The sequence below is a fragment of the Rhinichthys klamathensis genome, unplaced genomic scaffold (genome assembly GCF_029890125.1).
Source record: "Rhinichthys klamathensis goyatoka isolate OS25496 unplaced genomic scaffold, OSU_Roscu_1.1 h1tg000123l_1, whole genome shotgun sequence".
In the NCBI taxonomy this organism is placed as follows: domain Eukaryota; kingdom Metazoa; phylum Chordata; class Actinopteri; order Cypriniformes; family Leuciscidae; genus Rhinichthys; species Rhinichthys klamathensis.
The window spans coordinates 5051237-5066730 of record NW_026606660.1 but is presented as its reverse complement, the minus strand read 5'-3'; the positions used below and the strand labels follow the sequence as shown (position 1 = coordinate 5066730).

Sequence of the window (15494 nt, the reverse complement as noted above, 5' to 3'; positions counted from 1 at the left end):
GGGAGCCACTGTCAGTCTATCTTCGGGTTACCACCCCCAGAGCAACGGGCAGATCGAGAGAGCCAACCAAGATTTGGAGAGAATGTTGCGATGTGTTGCCACCAAGAATCCTTCCTCTTGGTGTCAACAACTCTCAATGGTGGAGTACGCACACAACTCGTTACCTGTGTCATCCACGGGCCTATCTCCGTTTGAGGGTAGCTTAGGGTACTAGCCACCTATTTTTCTTAGTCTGGAATCCGAAGTCGCGGTCCCCTCCGCTCACGCTTTTGTCCAGAGGTGTCACCGTACATGGACCAGAGCCCGTGAGACTCTGCTCCAAGTAAGGGCGCGCACCAAGGTCAAGGCCAATCGCCACCGGTCAAGACCTCCCGTGTATGTCGTCGGTTCCAAAGTGTGGCTTTCTACTAAGAACATTCCACTCCGCTCCGTTTCTAATAAGCTAGCTCCCAAATTTATTGGCCCATTTCCTGTCACCAAGATCATTAGTCCGGTGACGGTTCGCCTCAAACTCCATCCTGCGTACAGAAGAATTCATCCCGTGTTCCATGTTTCCAAATTGAAACCCGTATTTTATTCACCCATTATTCCGCCAGCCCCGGTTCCCCCACCGCCGCGACTCGTAGATGGGGAACCCACGTATTCGGTAAATCGAATTCTGGACTCGAGACGGAGGGGACGCGGATTTCAGTATCTGGTGGACTGGGAGGGTTACGGTCCGGAGGAGAGAAGTTGGGTTCCTGCTAGGGACATTCTGGATCAGTCCCTTATTGATGATTACTGTCAACAGGTAGGTTCCTCTGGGAGCTCCAGGAGGCGCTCCTAGGGGGAGGGGTACTGTCACGGTTGAGGAATTCATTGACGCTCCCTTGCCCTGTGTGTGTATTTGTGAATGAATGTATGTGTTTGTGGGCGTGGTCGCTGATTATCCTCCGGGGTTATCAGCGACAGGAGTTGTGCATTACCACTGCCTATTTATACTCACCTCGTGCGTCTTGTGTTTGTCAGATCGTTGTTTTGTGGATGTTACCTGTTGTGTTCCTGTTTCTTCGGCTCCCTGTGTCTCCTGCCTTGTCTTCGTCTGGAGGTTCGCCGTTGCAGTTTATGTCTTCACTCTTCACCAACACTGGGTTCATCACTTCACGCCTGACCATCGGATCGAGTTGTCCACGCAAGCCTGCGCTGCCTTGCCATCACCACCATCATCGGAGACTACCACCGCACTGAGAAGGATCTTGTGATCTTCACACCTCTCTTGTGAACTGCATCTGCGATTCTCCTATACCACTGAGAACTTCGTCTGCTTCACTATTCACTCTGAGACTGGTGCTATTTATTCTAATAAAGATCTGTTTTACTTGCTATTGTCCCCTCTATCCATTCGTTACAACTTGGTGGGGTTGTGTTTTTGGTATAGAAAATATAAGCTTTGCTCTTTACGACTCCATGTTTTGGACTGTGTACTTCCCAGAGACTCTTACAGTTTAGTTTTCTACTTGTCATGGAACAGAAGGCAGACAAATGTAAAATCCAAACAGTTTGAGACACACACGGGATGAAAACAGGTAAGTAACTGGAATGTAGATCATTGAGATGATACTGGCAGGGTAATGACTGTTCTTATTTGTTAGCAGGCGGAGATAACAGGTGACTGGAAGGCTGGTTAGCTTGATGACGAGGTGATCAGTGAAGACTGAGGAATACAGAAGATCGGAGAGTTCGAGACGGTAGCATACAGGTGATTATACACATGTGGGTAGTCGAGTAAGTGTTCTGGGTTGAACAATTAGACCAGACCCTAGGTGTGTCCCAATTCAGAGGCTGCGTCCTCTGGAGGGCGCATTTGAAGGCCGATTGCGTCATCGTGGCGCGTCACCGTTGAAGGCTACCCCGATTCAAAAGCGACTTCAAATGCGCCCTTCGTTTCCCCGTGAAAAGTATTGTTGTTCTGTGAAAGGGGGAAAAAAAACCTCAGTACCTCATATTTGTACGTGAATACTTAACGAATGTACTTCCTTACAGTAAACCACAGGCTATTTTGAAAATGAAACAAACACAATTTATTGTCACAATATTAACAAATTGTTGCTAACTACAGCTGCGTTCCATATCAAAGGCTGCATTCGAAGGACTCGGACCGGTCTAGCCTACGGAGGACTGTTCTTGTTGCCTAGCAACTGTTTTTTTTTCCCACATTTTTATCACTTGAATTCCTATAAACATAAATATAAACAGTGGCTCAGTGGGTAGAGCCAGGAGTTAGCAGGTTCTCCGTGTGTCAGTGTGGGTTCCTCCAGGTACCACAGTTCAAAGACACGCAGCATAGGTAAATTGGTGATACTAAATTGTTTGTGTGTGAGCCCTGTGATGGACTGGCCATCCATCCAGGGTGTTTCCCCTGCCTGTAACCCGAGATGGTGGGATAGGCTCCAGCAACAGCGCAATCCTAAGCGGTGTGGAGAATAGATGGAAGAGTAGATGCAATGTTCCCGGGGGAATGTTTAGAGGATTTTTAAATTACCAAGAAAATATGTTACAAATAAATGTGCAAGTAATATTATATTTAGGTAAAAATAGTAGAACGTTTTAAAAAACCTTTAAATAACATGTTTGGAACATTTCAAAACAATGTTCCCACAACGTTTATATAACCTAAATTTGTTAGCTGGGAGCCCACAGAAGTTCCCAAATTCCCTCTTCGTCAACGACAATAATATTCCTATCTCTTTTGAAATGTTGGTTCCAAAACGTTTTCAAAACTGACATCAGGTCAATCTGTCTCACATTAGATTAGCTTATCAATTACCCATTTAATAGATGCTGCGCACTTGTTCTGCATGAATCAGAAAACTCCACCTGCTCTCCTCCTTTCCTCTGCAATTGCAGGATTTTCCCCTTCCACCCTGTAGCTCATGACTTCAGCCTATCTCCGTTCAAGTGCTGCAAGCACACCCAGCATGGGTTTCATTTCAGGCAACTGTACGCCACCAAAACTTGCCACAGATTTCAGACTAAACTTTATTCCTCACTGCCGCAGCAGTGATTTCGGCCACTGCTCTCGATACAGCCTCCAGACTAAACTTTGGTTGGTTTAAATCTTGCTTTTCTCAATGGGATGTCGGTCAGAACACACTGGATTCGATCAGTTCCAGGCAAAGGAGGTTTATTGTTGACAATCGTTGGCTGTACACAACACAGCAGTACACAGCAGTACACAGGCTTTACAGCTTAATAGTGTGTTTAGATATGTGTGGTCTACAAAGGGAAAGGAATAAAGATTAATATTAACAAATGTCTTAAATATTATTACACAAACATTATTTCCATAAAGCTGCGTCTCTTAAATAAAGAAATTATCAAGTTCAATTCTAGAATAAAATTAAGAAATCAATATACAAGCAATGAAATTCTTATGCAACACCGCCACCCAGTGATCAGAAATTGTAAAACATTCAAAACCGAAACAAATTATTAAGTGATATAAATGAACGGCACATAATCAGAAACATTGAGTTAATAAACTTGAAATGGCAAGCGTTTCAGCTGTTAATGTGATGATCACACATACATACATACAAATAAAACACTGGGTGCAAAATATATACTACGAATTGCAAGTAATATTGAACATAATCGTAGCCTGGGTTTCCCCATGCTGCCTTGCTGCAGCGCGATTTTATTCACACTGCTAGGCAGTCTGGATTCCATGATCCAGATTTTCGCCTCATCTAGGGAACCAATCACAGAACGGGGAGGGAGCAGCAAGACGATGACGACGTCTATGCGACACACCGAAGCAGTTTTTTTTATACCTATGGATCCAACATGGCAGCAAACGCGAAGTTACCTTTCGATGCAGCCTTACGGCCGTTTCATACCGCAAGCGTGAGCAGCACTTGAGCAGCACGTAAGCATAACTACATCATCACTGCAGCTGCAGACGCGCGAGAGTATTCACACTGGAGGAGTTTGTACAGTGTCACAGCAGCGGCTCCAAAACTACATAAGCGAGCAATTCTTTACAAAGACAACTATACATTTGTTTTTAGAAGTTGGTCATTTATAACATTGATAGTCTTGAAAGTTTGTTATGGGGAGGTGTACAACATTCACATTAATGTTAAACAACAAAACAACCCAGAAAATGGCTCCAATCTATTAGTTTCAGTCATACTTTCGATATGTTTACAAGACAGCATACTCCGCGGATAAAAAACAAAACACACAAATAAACCACACACTCGGATTTGATTTGGGTTGTGCTAGCCTATGTAGCTGTCTGTGTGTTACATAAACTAAAAGAACATTTATATATAATATTTTCTGTCTGGTTTACTTTAGTTTTTTTTTTTATATAATACACAACTTTCACCCAAACTGAATAATTAAAAACAAGTTTTTACCGGGTAGCCTAAATCTTCTATAAATATTTTTGAGTCTTTATTTTATTTTATTTGCCTATACTCAAGTTCTTGTTTAAACTCACTAGACATGCTTATTCTGTGCATTTTGGGCACTTTTTGTGTGAAATCATATTTATTTTTGTCCATCAAAGGTGTGCCTTCACTTTAATTTAGCGTGAGCAGTGCAGCAAAAACAGATTCGACGCCGAAACCCCCTCTTCACCGCTCAGGCGCTGCTCCTGCTCCCGGTGTGAATGCACTCATTGATTAACATGCACGCCGAAAAAAATACGCGCCGCTCACGCATGCGGTGTGAAGCGGCCGTTAGATACACGCCATCGTGTACACATACATCTCTGACCCATCGTCTTCTTCCTCGTCTAATTTCTGTCGCTCTACATACGTCATCTGGTATAATTGAAACGATTGGCTATGAGCTATGTACAGGCGCATTTGATAGACATTCTTAGCACCCAATAAATGGCTCTGGGCATTCGTAAACCACGCCTCAAATACGAGAAAATGAACATGTGGTTCCCAGGCTAGGCTAACATAATCGGCAAATTCACGTGCACTCGACAGCATGCGATAAACGGCTTCATCTCTGTTAAATACTCATCACTTAGTGAAAGGATGACATTGTATCAAGGCTTTACAAACTCCTTAACCAGCAGTTATCATTAACTTGGTAAACAGTACCATCACAGGTAACAGAATCCGTCACAGACTAATTAATTGCTGAATTTATTTAGGTGCACGTGTGGGGAACTGTATCAAAATGCCAAGTGAAGCTGACAATCTTTCCTGCAAGGAAGTACGACAGGTAATGTATTGTTTCTGCAATACTCGTGCTTTTGACACTTAGTACGTGTTCAACGGTGATTACCCATCCTTCAATTACAACCGGCTTGCGAATCCACCGTTGAACGCATTTAGTTTGAAGAAGCAGTAGTCAGTAAAATGATGGGAACACAGCACAAGGTTCGGGCTATACTGCTGTGGTATCGTTGTAAAGATTCCATTTTAACCACTGATTCTTAACATACTCGTCCTTGGGCAGTGGAAAAAAACTGTCTTTACCTTAACATTGTAGAGCCAAAGAACGTATATTGACAAGAAGTGAAAGCCAATAGAACGTTCCATTGCAACACCAGCGCCCAGCAGTAGCCCTACGCGTCCGCCATTTTGGGGTGAAAGCGGCTCGGCAGTCATATATTATACATATATTTAGTCCAGTGCAGAGGTCATTTTTAGGTTGAAATAATTAGGTGATTATTTTAACTCGCAACAGTTAACATTATAGCAGTTAAAAAGAAGTTGCTATTTAACCAGGCTTTTTCCCCCACATAACTTGAGACAGGGAAGTTCAAGGATTTAATTAATTATATTACTCTCCACATTAAGTGTGACAGGTAAGAATAAAGTGATATCAGTTCATAAAGTTATAATAACGTTAGACCGTTTCCAGGAGGTACACATAACGTTACATACAAAAATAAGTTATCAATGAAATAAAGGAATTCAGCAAATAAATGTAATTGTACTAAATTGTAAATGTTGGACAATAAATATATAACAGCAATAGAATAGCTTTACAGTAAACTGTTTTTTTGCAGTACTATCTTATATCAATGACCGTTAAAGCAAGACTATGTAAACAAAAAAACACAGCCACTGTCCAAAGTGGCAATTAAAGTTATAGGATAAAGGGCACAGCAATGCATCTTGTTCTATAATATCATCATGTTTCTAGCATGATCCAGGGGATTAAAACGTACAAAATATATTTCAGGCCTAGTGGAGTTGGTAACTAATAATAAAGTTGCATAAAATGGAAATACTCACTAATGCAAGAAAAAACTACCTCAAAAAACTGTTGTCTGTACTGTTGTCCAGTAACTCCAGTTGGAATTTTCACCCCAAAATGGCGGACGCGCTACCGAAGCGCCACCTAGTGGCTGTTACCAAAAAAGCATCAGAGTTTCACCTCTTGTTCTTCTATACTCTATGGTAGAGCACAGTGTCTTCTCAACATGATGCTATCCAGTATCCACAGGAATCAGCTGCAGTGTTTGAGGGGGTTCAAGTTTTCCCTGGTGTCTATGCGCGCAATAAGTGGGCTGGCAATATGCTAATGTTTCATCTTGACGTCACAACAAAACGCCTTAGGATTCGTTTGAAAAACAATTCATATAATTGACCCAGAGTCGACTCTTACTTTTGAGAGACAATAACTTTATACACGGTGCACTTTCAGATTTAAAACTTTGCAGGATGTTTTCATTCAATTAGAGCTATGTTACACACTACATGAAAGGTAATTTTCACAAATCCATAATAGGGGCACTTTAACTGAACGAATATCTCGATCCCACACCCCTCCAAAGTGTGGAGCAGCTGGAGGATTGAAATGAAAGCTAATCTGTTGCTTCGCTAGCTGCTGTTGTAGATCACCACTGAGCTGACTGAAGGCTTCTTTAAGCTCTGTCTCACCCCCTCGGAAGTTGGTGCCTTTGGTCAGAGTATAACTCTGCAGATTTCCCACGGCGACCTATAAACTGTCGTTGTGCCATGAGAAAGGCATCACTGTCTATGGACGTCAGCACCTCAAGGTGCACTGCCCGGGTGGTCAAGCACTTAAATAAAAGTCCCCATCGCTTCTCTGCCCAGAGCTGTTGAACAATCACCTTGGCTCATATGGTGAAAGGAAGAATGACACCAAGGGGGTCATACTGACTTGCTAACCCACGATACATGTTCTGCATCATCAGAGCACTGTAAGTAACAGGTCTATGCTTAACCCTCTGGGGTCGGTGGTCGCGCCGGCGCAACCAGCTCGCTTTTTTTCTTATCAGTGCAAAAGAGACTCAAATAACTTTTTTTTTTCAGATTTTTGTCATACAAAACTGTTAAATGTCTTTTATTTACACTAATACACTCAAAATATTGTGTTTTTTGTAAAATAAAGAAAATAAACATGATGCCGTCTCTCTCAATGTGAAGTTCATTCTGAGACTCGACAGAAAATGACCTGTAACTCAGCGAATGTTTGTCACACAGACAAACATATGTCTTTACATATTTCATATGTAAAGACATGAGACATATGTCTTTACAAAGCTTGAAGTCTCTATTTTTAATTTAAGTTTGGAGAAATCAGGTTATGAGCTGTGGAGTGCCCCAGGGGAGTTGTTTGGGGCCGCTTTTATTTTCAATATTTACTAATGATTTACCTTTAGTTTTAAACAATGCATCCATTGCTATGTACGCAGATGATTCTACCATATATTCATCAGCGTTTACGTCAAGAGAGCTTGAAGAGACTCTAAATGAAGAGTTAGTGCGTATTAGGAGATGGGTAAATGTAAATAAATTGGTACTTAATATAGAAAAAACAAAATGTTGTGTATAATGTTCTAAGAGGGTAGGGAGAGTAGAGCCAATATTGCAATTAAAATTAGATGACATAGAAATAGAACAGGTTACACAAGTTAGGTTACTTGGTGTATTGATTGATAGCCGTATATCCTGGACAAATCAGATTGATGAAATGTTGAAGAAAATGGGGAGAACGATGGCTGCAATTAGATATTGTAAAATATATTTACCAAGACTTTTGATTAAATAATTAATGGAAGCTTTGGTTCTCTCTCAGTTAGATTATTGTACAGTGATATGGTCCAATACATCAGAATATAACCTTAATCGATTACAGGTGGCACAAAACAAAGCTGCTCGTATAGTGCTTAATTGCTCATATAGAACTAGAGTTTGTGATATGTTGAATATGTTAAACTGGTTACCAGTTAAAAGTAGGTTATATTATTCTCTTCTTGGTTTTGCAAGAAATGTCATAACAACAAGGACTCCTGTTATTTTATTTAATAATTTTAAGTTTTCTCAGGATGGACACGAATATGTTACACGTCAGTCATCAGTGGGAAGATTTCTTCTGCCTGGTTAAACAGGAGCTGGACAGAGAACATTTCACTATAGGGCCATGGGAGCATGGAATTCCTTACCTATTTTTTTGGTCAATGAAGCTAGTAAGATGGTATTTAAAATTAAACTGAAATTGTATTTATTTACACAAGTTCTTATATGACTTTTTTTTCTGTTTGTTACAGAAGGTGTTATATAAGTGAAAGATTTTGACCCTATAAGTATACATGAAGCTAGTAAGATGGTCTTTAAAATTAAACTGAAATTGTATTTATTTACACAAGTTCTTATATGACTTTTATTTCTGTTTGTTAAAGACGGTGTTATATAAGTGAAAGATTTTGACCCTGTAAGTATACATAAGTATACACGGGTTCTTAGTTCATGAGTTTGATTTAAATTGTAACCAACTTAAATTAAGGAATATTTTTTAGTTCATCTTCTACTAAATGTCTTTGTTTATGATTGTATGTTGTATGAATGCATGCTTTTTTTTCTTTTTTTTTTGTAGAAATTGATATGTAATAGTGATTTTGACCACAGGAAGAACAGCACTCATATGTATATGAGATAGCTGATTGTTGGATCAATAAACAATTCAAATTCAAATGTAGAAACATCCTCGCAAATATTATATGACCTGTTTGGTAGGATCTGGAAGGAAGAAGACCTGCCTGGGGAATGGAAAGAAGGCCATTTGGTAAAAATACCCAAGAAAGGCAACTCTGAAAGGCCTCTGCGACAAGTACAGGGGTATAATACTTCTATCCATACCAGGCAAAATCCTTAACCGGATAATCTTGCAACGCCTCAAGGCAGCAGTGGACGCAGAGCTTAGAGACAACCAAGCTGGATTCAGGCAAAATAGATCATGTGCCGACCAAATAGCAACCCTTCGAATCATCCTTGAGCAGTCACAAGAGTTTGTCACCACTCTACACAGTATTTCTGGACTTTGAGAAAGCTTTCGATAGTCTGAATAGGGAAGTGCTCTGGCAACTGATGAGACACTACAGCATACCAGAAAAGTTCACCACCATCATCAAGAACACCTATTTGGGAATGCAATGTAGAATCAATTTGTATCGCTTTGGCGTAGCCACGCGAACCGGAATTTTCCAGACAACGCTTTATCTGTAGAGAGGTAAGGGGTGGGAGGGAGGCCCTCACAGGGGAGGGACTAGTTGACACTTCGACTCAAGCATAAAAATCATACTCCTCTACGGATCTGAGACGTGGAAAACAACAAAGAACCTCCCGAACAAGCTACAAGTCGTCACCAACCACTGCCTCAGACGTATTCTTAACATCAGCTGTGGGGAAGAGCAAAGCAGCCTGCAATAGAAGTGGAAATAAAGAAACGAAAATGGGGATGGATTGGGCACACATTGTGGAAACCGAAATATTCCATCACACGCCAAGCCCTGCAGTGGAACCCACAGGGCAAACGTGGTAGAGGGAGACCAAGAAACACCTTGAGGAGGAGTGTTACAGCCGAGATGGAAAGAGCTGGCTACAGATGGCAAGATTTGAAGAAGCTGGCACAGAACAGGACGAGGTGGAGAAATATTGTCAGTGGCCTATGCTCCTCCTTGGAGTTTTTCTTTCTCAGGTGTGAAACACATCAATATTCATGATGATTCACCTCCTCGCATAGAGCTTTCTTACACAAAACATGTCTTACAAATTTTAAAGCAATATATTGTTTTATCTGAATGAGTACGCAGGATGATTTTCATATAGTTTTGAAGCAAATATTCTAGGCTACGTGATACAATTTTTAAAAGTCTTGTGAAGAAATAATCAGTATGGGTTTCATGACCTTGTTTCAGTTTTTAGTTTTTTCACAAACCACGAATAAACGTCACTATCTCAAAACTACAAACTTTTACATGCATGCTGTTGACGTATTATTGTAGCAAAGTTTGTGCTGAATACAGTGTAAACAGACTTTAGCCATGGAAATGTCACAAGTAACAGAAATAAGCACAAATGTCAGAGCATCTCAGAACACCTCCAGGGCCCAGACAACACCTCAGACCCCAGAGGGTTAAATCCTAGATGGTCCGATTTACAGTGCCAGTTCAGTCCCAAGGTGGATTCATGTGGGTCTAGTTTATCATGTGAAAGCCACAGCTCTAGCTTGTAAGATCTAGCTTCTGGTGGCAAGTGACTAACAACGTCTTGCACATTGCTGGCCCATTGATGGATATCAAACCCTACGTACGCTATCAGCTTAAGAAGTTTGTCTAGTAGCTCCGTTGCCTTTGAGCAGATGCTAAGCTCTGTAGACAGTTATCCACATAGAAGCATCGGTCAACGGAAGGTCTCACACCTTCATCGGCTGTGCTGTGCGATGAAAAGTGTCTTTGGAGGGCGAAGGATGCACAGCAGGGACTTCACATGGTTCCGAACGGCAGCACCTGCAATTCATAGATGTCAGGGGGATCGTCTCGTCTCATGCCACGCCAGAGAAAGCGCAGGAGGGGCTTGTCCTCAGGTAGGATTAGAACTTGGTGGAACATTCCACGTATATCACCGCTGATAGCCTCCCTGAAACGAAGTAGAGCACCTAGCAGAGAAGGGCTCAAGGCTGGACCATCAAGGAATTGTTAAGGTTCAGTCCTTTATATTGGAAAGAGCAATTGAACACAATACGGTCCTCACTATTGTGGCTGACTAAGTGGTGCAGGATATACCAGGTCTCCCCTGTCATAGTGCAAAGCCTCTTTTGGAGCACAAAAGAAGGGTGACTCCTTTCTGAGCAACAAGGGTGTCGCATAGCGTAAGATTACATTCACCTTCACGCTAGTTGTCCTGGTCTCTAAGAGGTTAATAGCCTCCTGGACCTCGGTGGACCTTGTCACCTGCTTTTCACAGCGGAAAGGCAAAGCATCAAGTTGCCATAGCCTTTCAACATATCTTTTGAGTTCCAGTTCAACAGGGTTGAGAGACAGTAAAAGGCACTGTTGTGGCTAGGGATGGGAATCGAGAACCGGTTCTTCTTCAGAACCGGTTCCCAGTGAACCAATTCCCTGGAACCGTTAGTATGCCTGCTTCACGATTCCGCTTATCGGTTCCTCTCGTTGCAAATGTGTCATGACGTCACACACGCGCTGCGTTATTTTGATTCAGAACGCAGCAAACATGTCATCGAGACAGAAGCGCTCGTTTGGTTATATTTCACGCGAAAAGACGACAATATATGAGGTGCCGTCTAGGGCTTAAATCAAACTTCATTCACGCACACATATGTAGCGACTCTGACAGGGTATCCGGCCAGATGTGTCTAAATTGGCGAATCCTGATTTGCAAACAAAGCTCAGTTCTTCGTGAGTAAACAAAGAGCATTCTGTATACGACCCCTGTTTTGTTCATTGTCGTGCATGAAATAAACTGCATCTTTTTCATGAACATTTTCTCTGTTTTATTCATCCATGCCAGTATTGTGCTTTTAACTTTCCGGCCCCCACTACTGCCCCCCTCTGTTACCCTATGACATTACAACCAATCATCACATCCCCCTTTCTTTAAGGCAAACATTTCAACAATAAACCAAACAAACTACCAGCGAACAGCTGTTGTACCTATTTTCTTACTTTAACATTGTATTACTGTCAATTACTATTATCACAGATTCAGTCTTTCAGGCTTTCTACTTATTCTGGTAGATCTTCTCAGCACATGTTCACCTGGAGTATGTGCAATGGTGTTACAGTCTGTGACAGGTGGAGAAATGGACTCAGACTCAGTATGGGCATTGCCGAGCTCTGGGAAAGTCTCTTGTGTTTTAAGAAGACTGCGGCGATTACGTCTGAAGATTTGTCCTTCCTCAGTCCTCACAGTGAACGATTTTGGAGCTACTTCCTGAAGAACAGTTGCTTTTGTTTTCCAACCATCAGGATTTTCGATCCTGACTATGTCATTAGTCAATGACATTTAGTTCAAGCCTTGAATCTTTGTTTTGTTTCATGTAGCTTGGCAATGTAGTGCGCAGTTTTCGACTCATCAACAATTCAGCAGGTGACAGTCCGCACTCCAGTGGTGATGCTCTGTAACTTAGTAGCGCAAGGTAAGGATCTGAGCCACTGTCAGCAGCTTTCTTCAGGAGCTGTTTGAGAATGTGGACTCCTTTTTCCGCTTTTCCATTTGACTGCGCATACAGAGGACTGGATGTCACATGCTTGAAGTCGTACTGTTCTGCAAAGTCATGCCATTCTTTACTACTGAAACATGGTCCATTATCACTCATTACAGTGTTTGGTATGCCATGCCTGGCAAAAATGGATTTTGCATGGGTTATGCCACAGTTTGATGATGTGTTTGACAACAAAGCCATTTCCGGAAAGTTTGAGTAATAGTCAATGATCACCAAGTAGTCCTTTCCTTTAAGCTGAAACAAATCCATTCCAACCTTGTGCCATGGCGTTGTTGATACCTCTGTTACCAGCATAGGCTCTTTGGTTTGTTTGTTCCTGTGTTTCTGACATGTTTCACATATACTGATCAATTTCTCAATGTCCTTGTTTATTCCAGGCCAAAAAACTGTTTCTTTCGCTCTTCGTTTGCATTTCTCGACTTCGCCTTCATGGATCCTGTGTAGTACATCATGTCTCATCTTTAGTGGAATGACAATTCTGCTTTGCTTCAGCAACAGTCCATCAATGACACTGAGTTCACCTCTGATGTGATAGAACTGTGTGCAGGAACCTACAGGCCATCCATTTTCTATGTTGTTAATAACACACTGCAGCTCTGTATCCTTTGCTGTTTCAACAACTATCTGCCTGGACTTTGCGTCTGATATCGGAAGTGCAGAAGACACCATGCTCACTTGACACTGAACATCCTCTTCAGTGGTACTTTCGATGTTACTTGTAGGTGCTCGTGAAAGCATATCTGCTATTATCAGGTGCTTTCCTGGCGTGTAGATCAGCTCAAAGTCATACCTCTGCATTTTCATCATTAAACGTTGGATCCTTGGTGACATTTCATTCAAATTCTTTTTGATAATGGCAACTAGTGGACGATGATCTGTCTCCACTGTGAAGGAGGGTAGGCCATAAACGTAGCTGTGGAACCTCTCCAGGCCAAACACTAGCCCCAGACATTCTTTTTCTATTTGAGCATATCGACACTCAGTCTCTGTCATGGACCTGGATGCGTAGGCCACTGGTTTCCAATGCTCACCTTCAGCTTGTAGAAGCACTGCACCAATTCCGTTCTTTGAGGCATCTGTCGACACTTTGATCCTCTTAGTCGGGTCGTAGAATGCCAACACAGGTGCAGTTGTCAGTGTTTCTTTGAGTTTTTGCCATTCATGTTCATGTCTACTTGTCCATTTAAACTCAGTCTCTTTGTGTAGGAGTTCACGGATGCAAGATGTTTTTGCGGATAAATTTGGAATAAATTTACCTATGAAATTGACCATCCCCATGATGCGTAACACTCCAGTCTTGTCAGTAGGCCTTGGCATGTCTATTATGGCATTGACTTTTTCTTGGTCGGGTTGAATGCCTTGTGCAGAGAGCTTGTCTCCCAGAAAGATAATTTCCTCAACTCCAAACTGGCATTTGCTCTTGTTTAGCTTTAATCCATACTTGCGTACCTGCTCCAGCACTTTTGTCAGCCTCGCATTATGTTCTTGGACTGTGGAGCCCCACACGATAATGTCATCAACATACACCCGAACTCCATCTAGTCCCTCGATAATATGCTCCATGGCTCTGTGAAATATCTCAGATGCTGAGATGATGCCAAAGGGAAGTCTGAGGAAGCAGTATCTGCCAAAAGGCGTGTTAAAGGTGCAATATTTGGTGCTATTTTCATCCAATTTTAGCTGCCAGAAACCCTGTGATGCATCAAGTTTTGAGAAATATCTGGCACACCTCATCTCACTTGTGATTTCTTCACGCTTGGGTATCTGAAAATGCTCACGCCTAATGTTCTCATTCAGATCCTTTGGGTCCATACATATCCTCAGGTCGCCATTCTTTTTCTTTGCGCACACCATGGAGTTGACCCAGTCGGTTGGTTCTTCAACTTTCTTTATCACACCCAACATCGTCATCCTGTCCAGTTCCTTTTTTAAACGGTCTCTCAGTGGTGCTGGAACTCTTCGTGCAGCATGCACAACTGGTTGTGCATTTTCTTTTAACTGGATTTTATATGTGAAGGGCAGTGCACCAAGACTTCTAAAAACATCTTCATAGTTCTGTGTTATGGAGTCAACAGTGTCACTCGGTGTACTTGCAGCTGTGTTGATGCAATACACTCTTTTTACCAGCCCCAAATTCTCACAGGCTTTATCACCCAGTAGTGAATCAAGGTCCTCAGCAACAACAGAGAAGAATAGGTGGTGTACTTTTTCTTTTACAGTCACTTTCAGCCTGCATGTACCTAAACACTCTATTTTCTGTCCATTGTAGTCTTTCAACTCTGTCATTTCTTTGTGTATTTTTGGTTTCATTTTCATCACTTTAATGTCAGACGTGCTAATCAGGTTTGCCTTTGCACCAGTGTCCAGTTTCATTGTTATTATAGTCCCATTTATCTCCAATGGTGCTGTCCACTTATCCTCTCTGACAGCATTGACTTGTTTTTCTGTTTCCTCTTCACAGTTAACCATACCAACAAAGAATGTTTCACACAGATCTGTGTCCTCCACTATGTTTATAGATTTTCTATTCTTCTCCTCTTTTCTTTTTGAGAAACACTGCTTTGCAAAATGGTTCTTGCCCCGACAATTAGAGCATAGCTTACCATAAGCTGGACACTGTTTTGGCTTGTGCTGCAAACCGCAGCGTTTGTAATTAAAGGGACACTATGCAGCTTTTTTAGCTTAACTGAACAGCTTCAGAGTTATTGAAATGGTTATATAACTTCTTTCGGGTTGAATGGTGGGCGTCTCGACCCCCCCTGGTGCCTGTGAGCGCAAAAATCTCACTTGCAACTTCGGTGCGGCGGGCCGCGTCAGGAAGTATCGCGTGATATCAGCTCTCGCGATGTAACATATTCCTTTACGGCAACTGCACACATACACACAGGAACAAGGTATAGATGGATGGAGTTTGTCACACTATCGTCATGGCTGAGCCGGCATATAAGATGCAGAAAGCTAGGAAAGCATTGTCGGAGGAACAGAGAAAG

At 41.9% G+C, this 15494-nt stretch overlaps 1 protein-coding gene across 1 annotated transcript; it reads right to left on the bottom strand.

Annotated features, from left to right (window-relative positions):
• Window positions 1–12270: 12270 nt before the first annotated feature.
• LOC130088844 (uncharacterized protein K02A2.6-like) lies at window positions 12271–15156 on the bottom strand. Its single transcript, XM_056255819.1, has one exon. It carries the CDS (start codon window positions 14971–14973, stop codon window positions 12271–12273), a length of 2703 nt encoding a protein of 900 aa, XP_056111794.1. The 5' UTR covers window positions 14974–15156.
• Between the last annotated feature and the right edge of the window lie 338 nt (window positions 15157–15494).

What these genes read in the sequence shown, in the direction of transcription:
- LOC130088844 (XM_056255819.1), bottom strand. Translation starts at nt 14,973, where the DNA reads ATGGTTAACTGTGAAGAGGAAACAGAAAAACAAGTCAATGCTGTCAGA.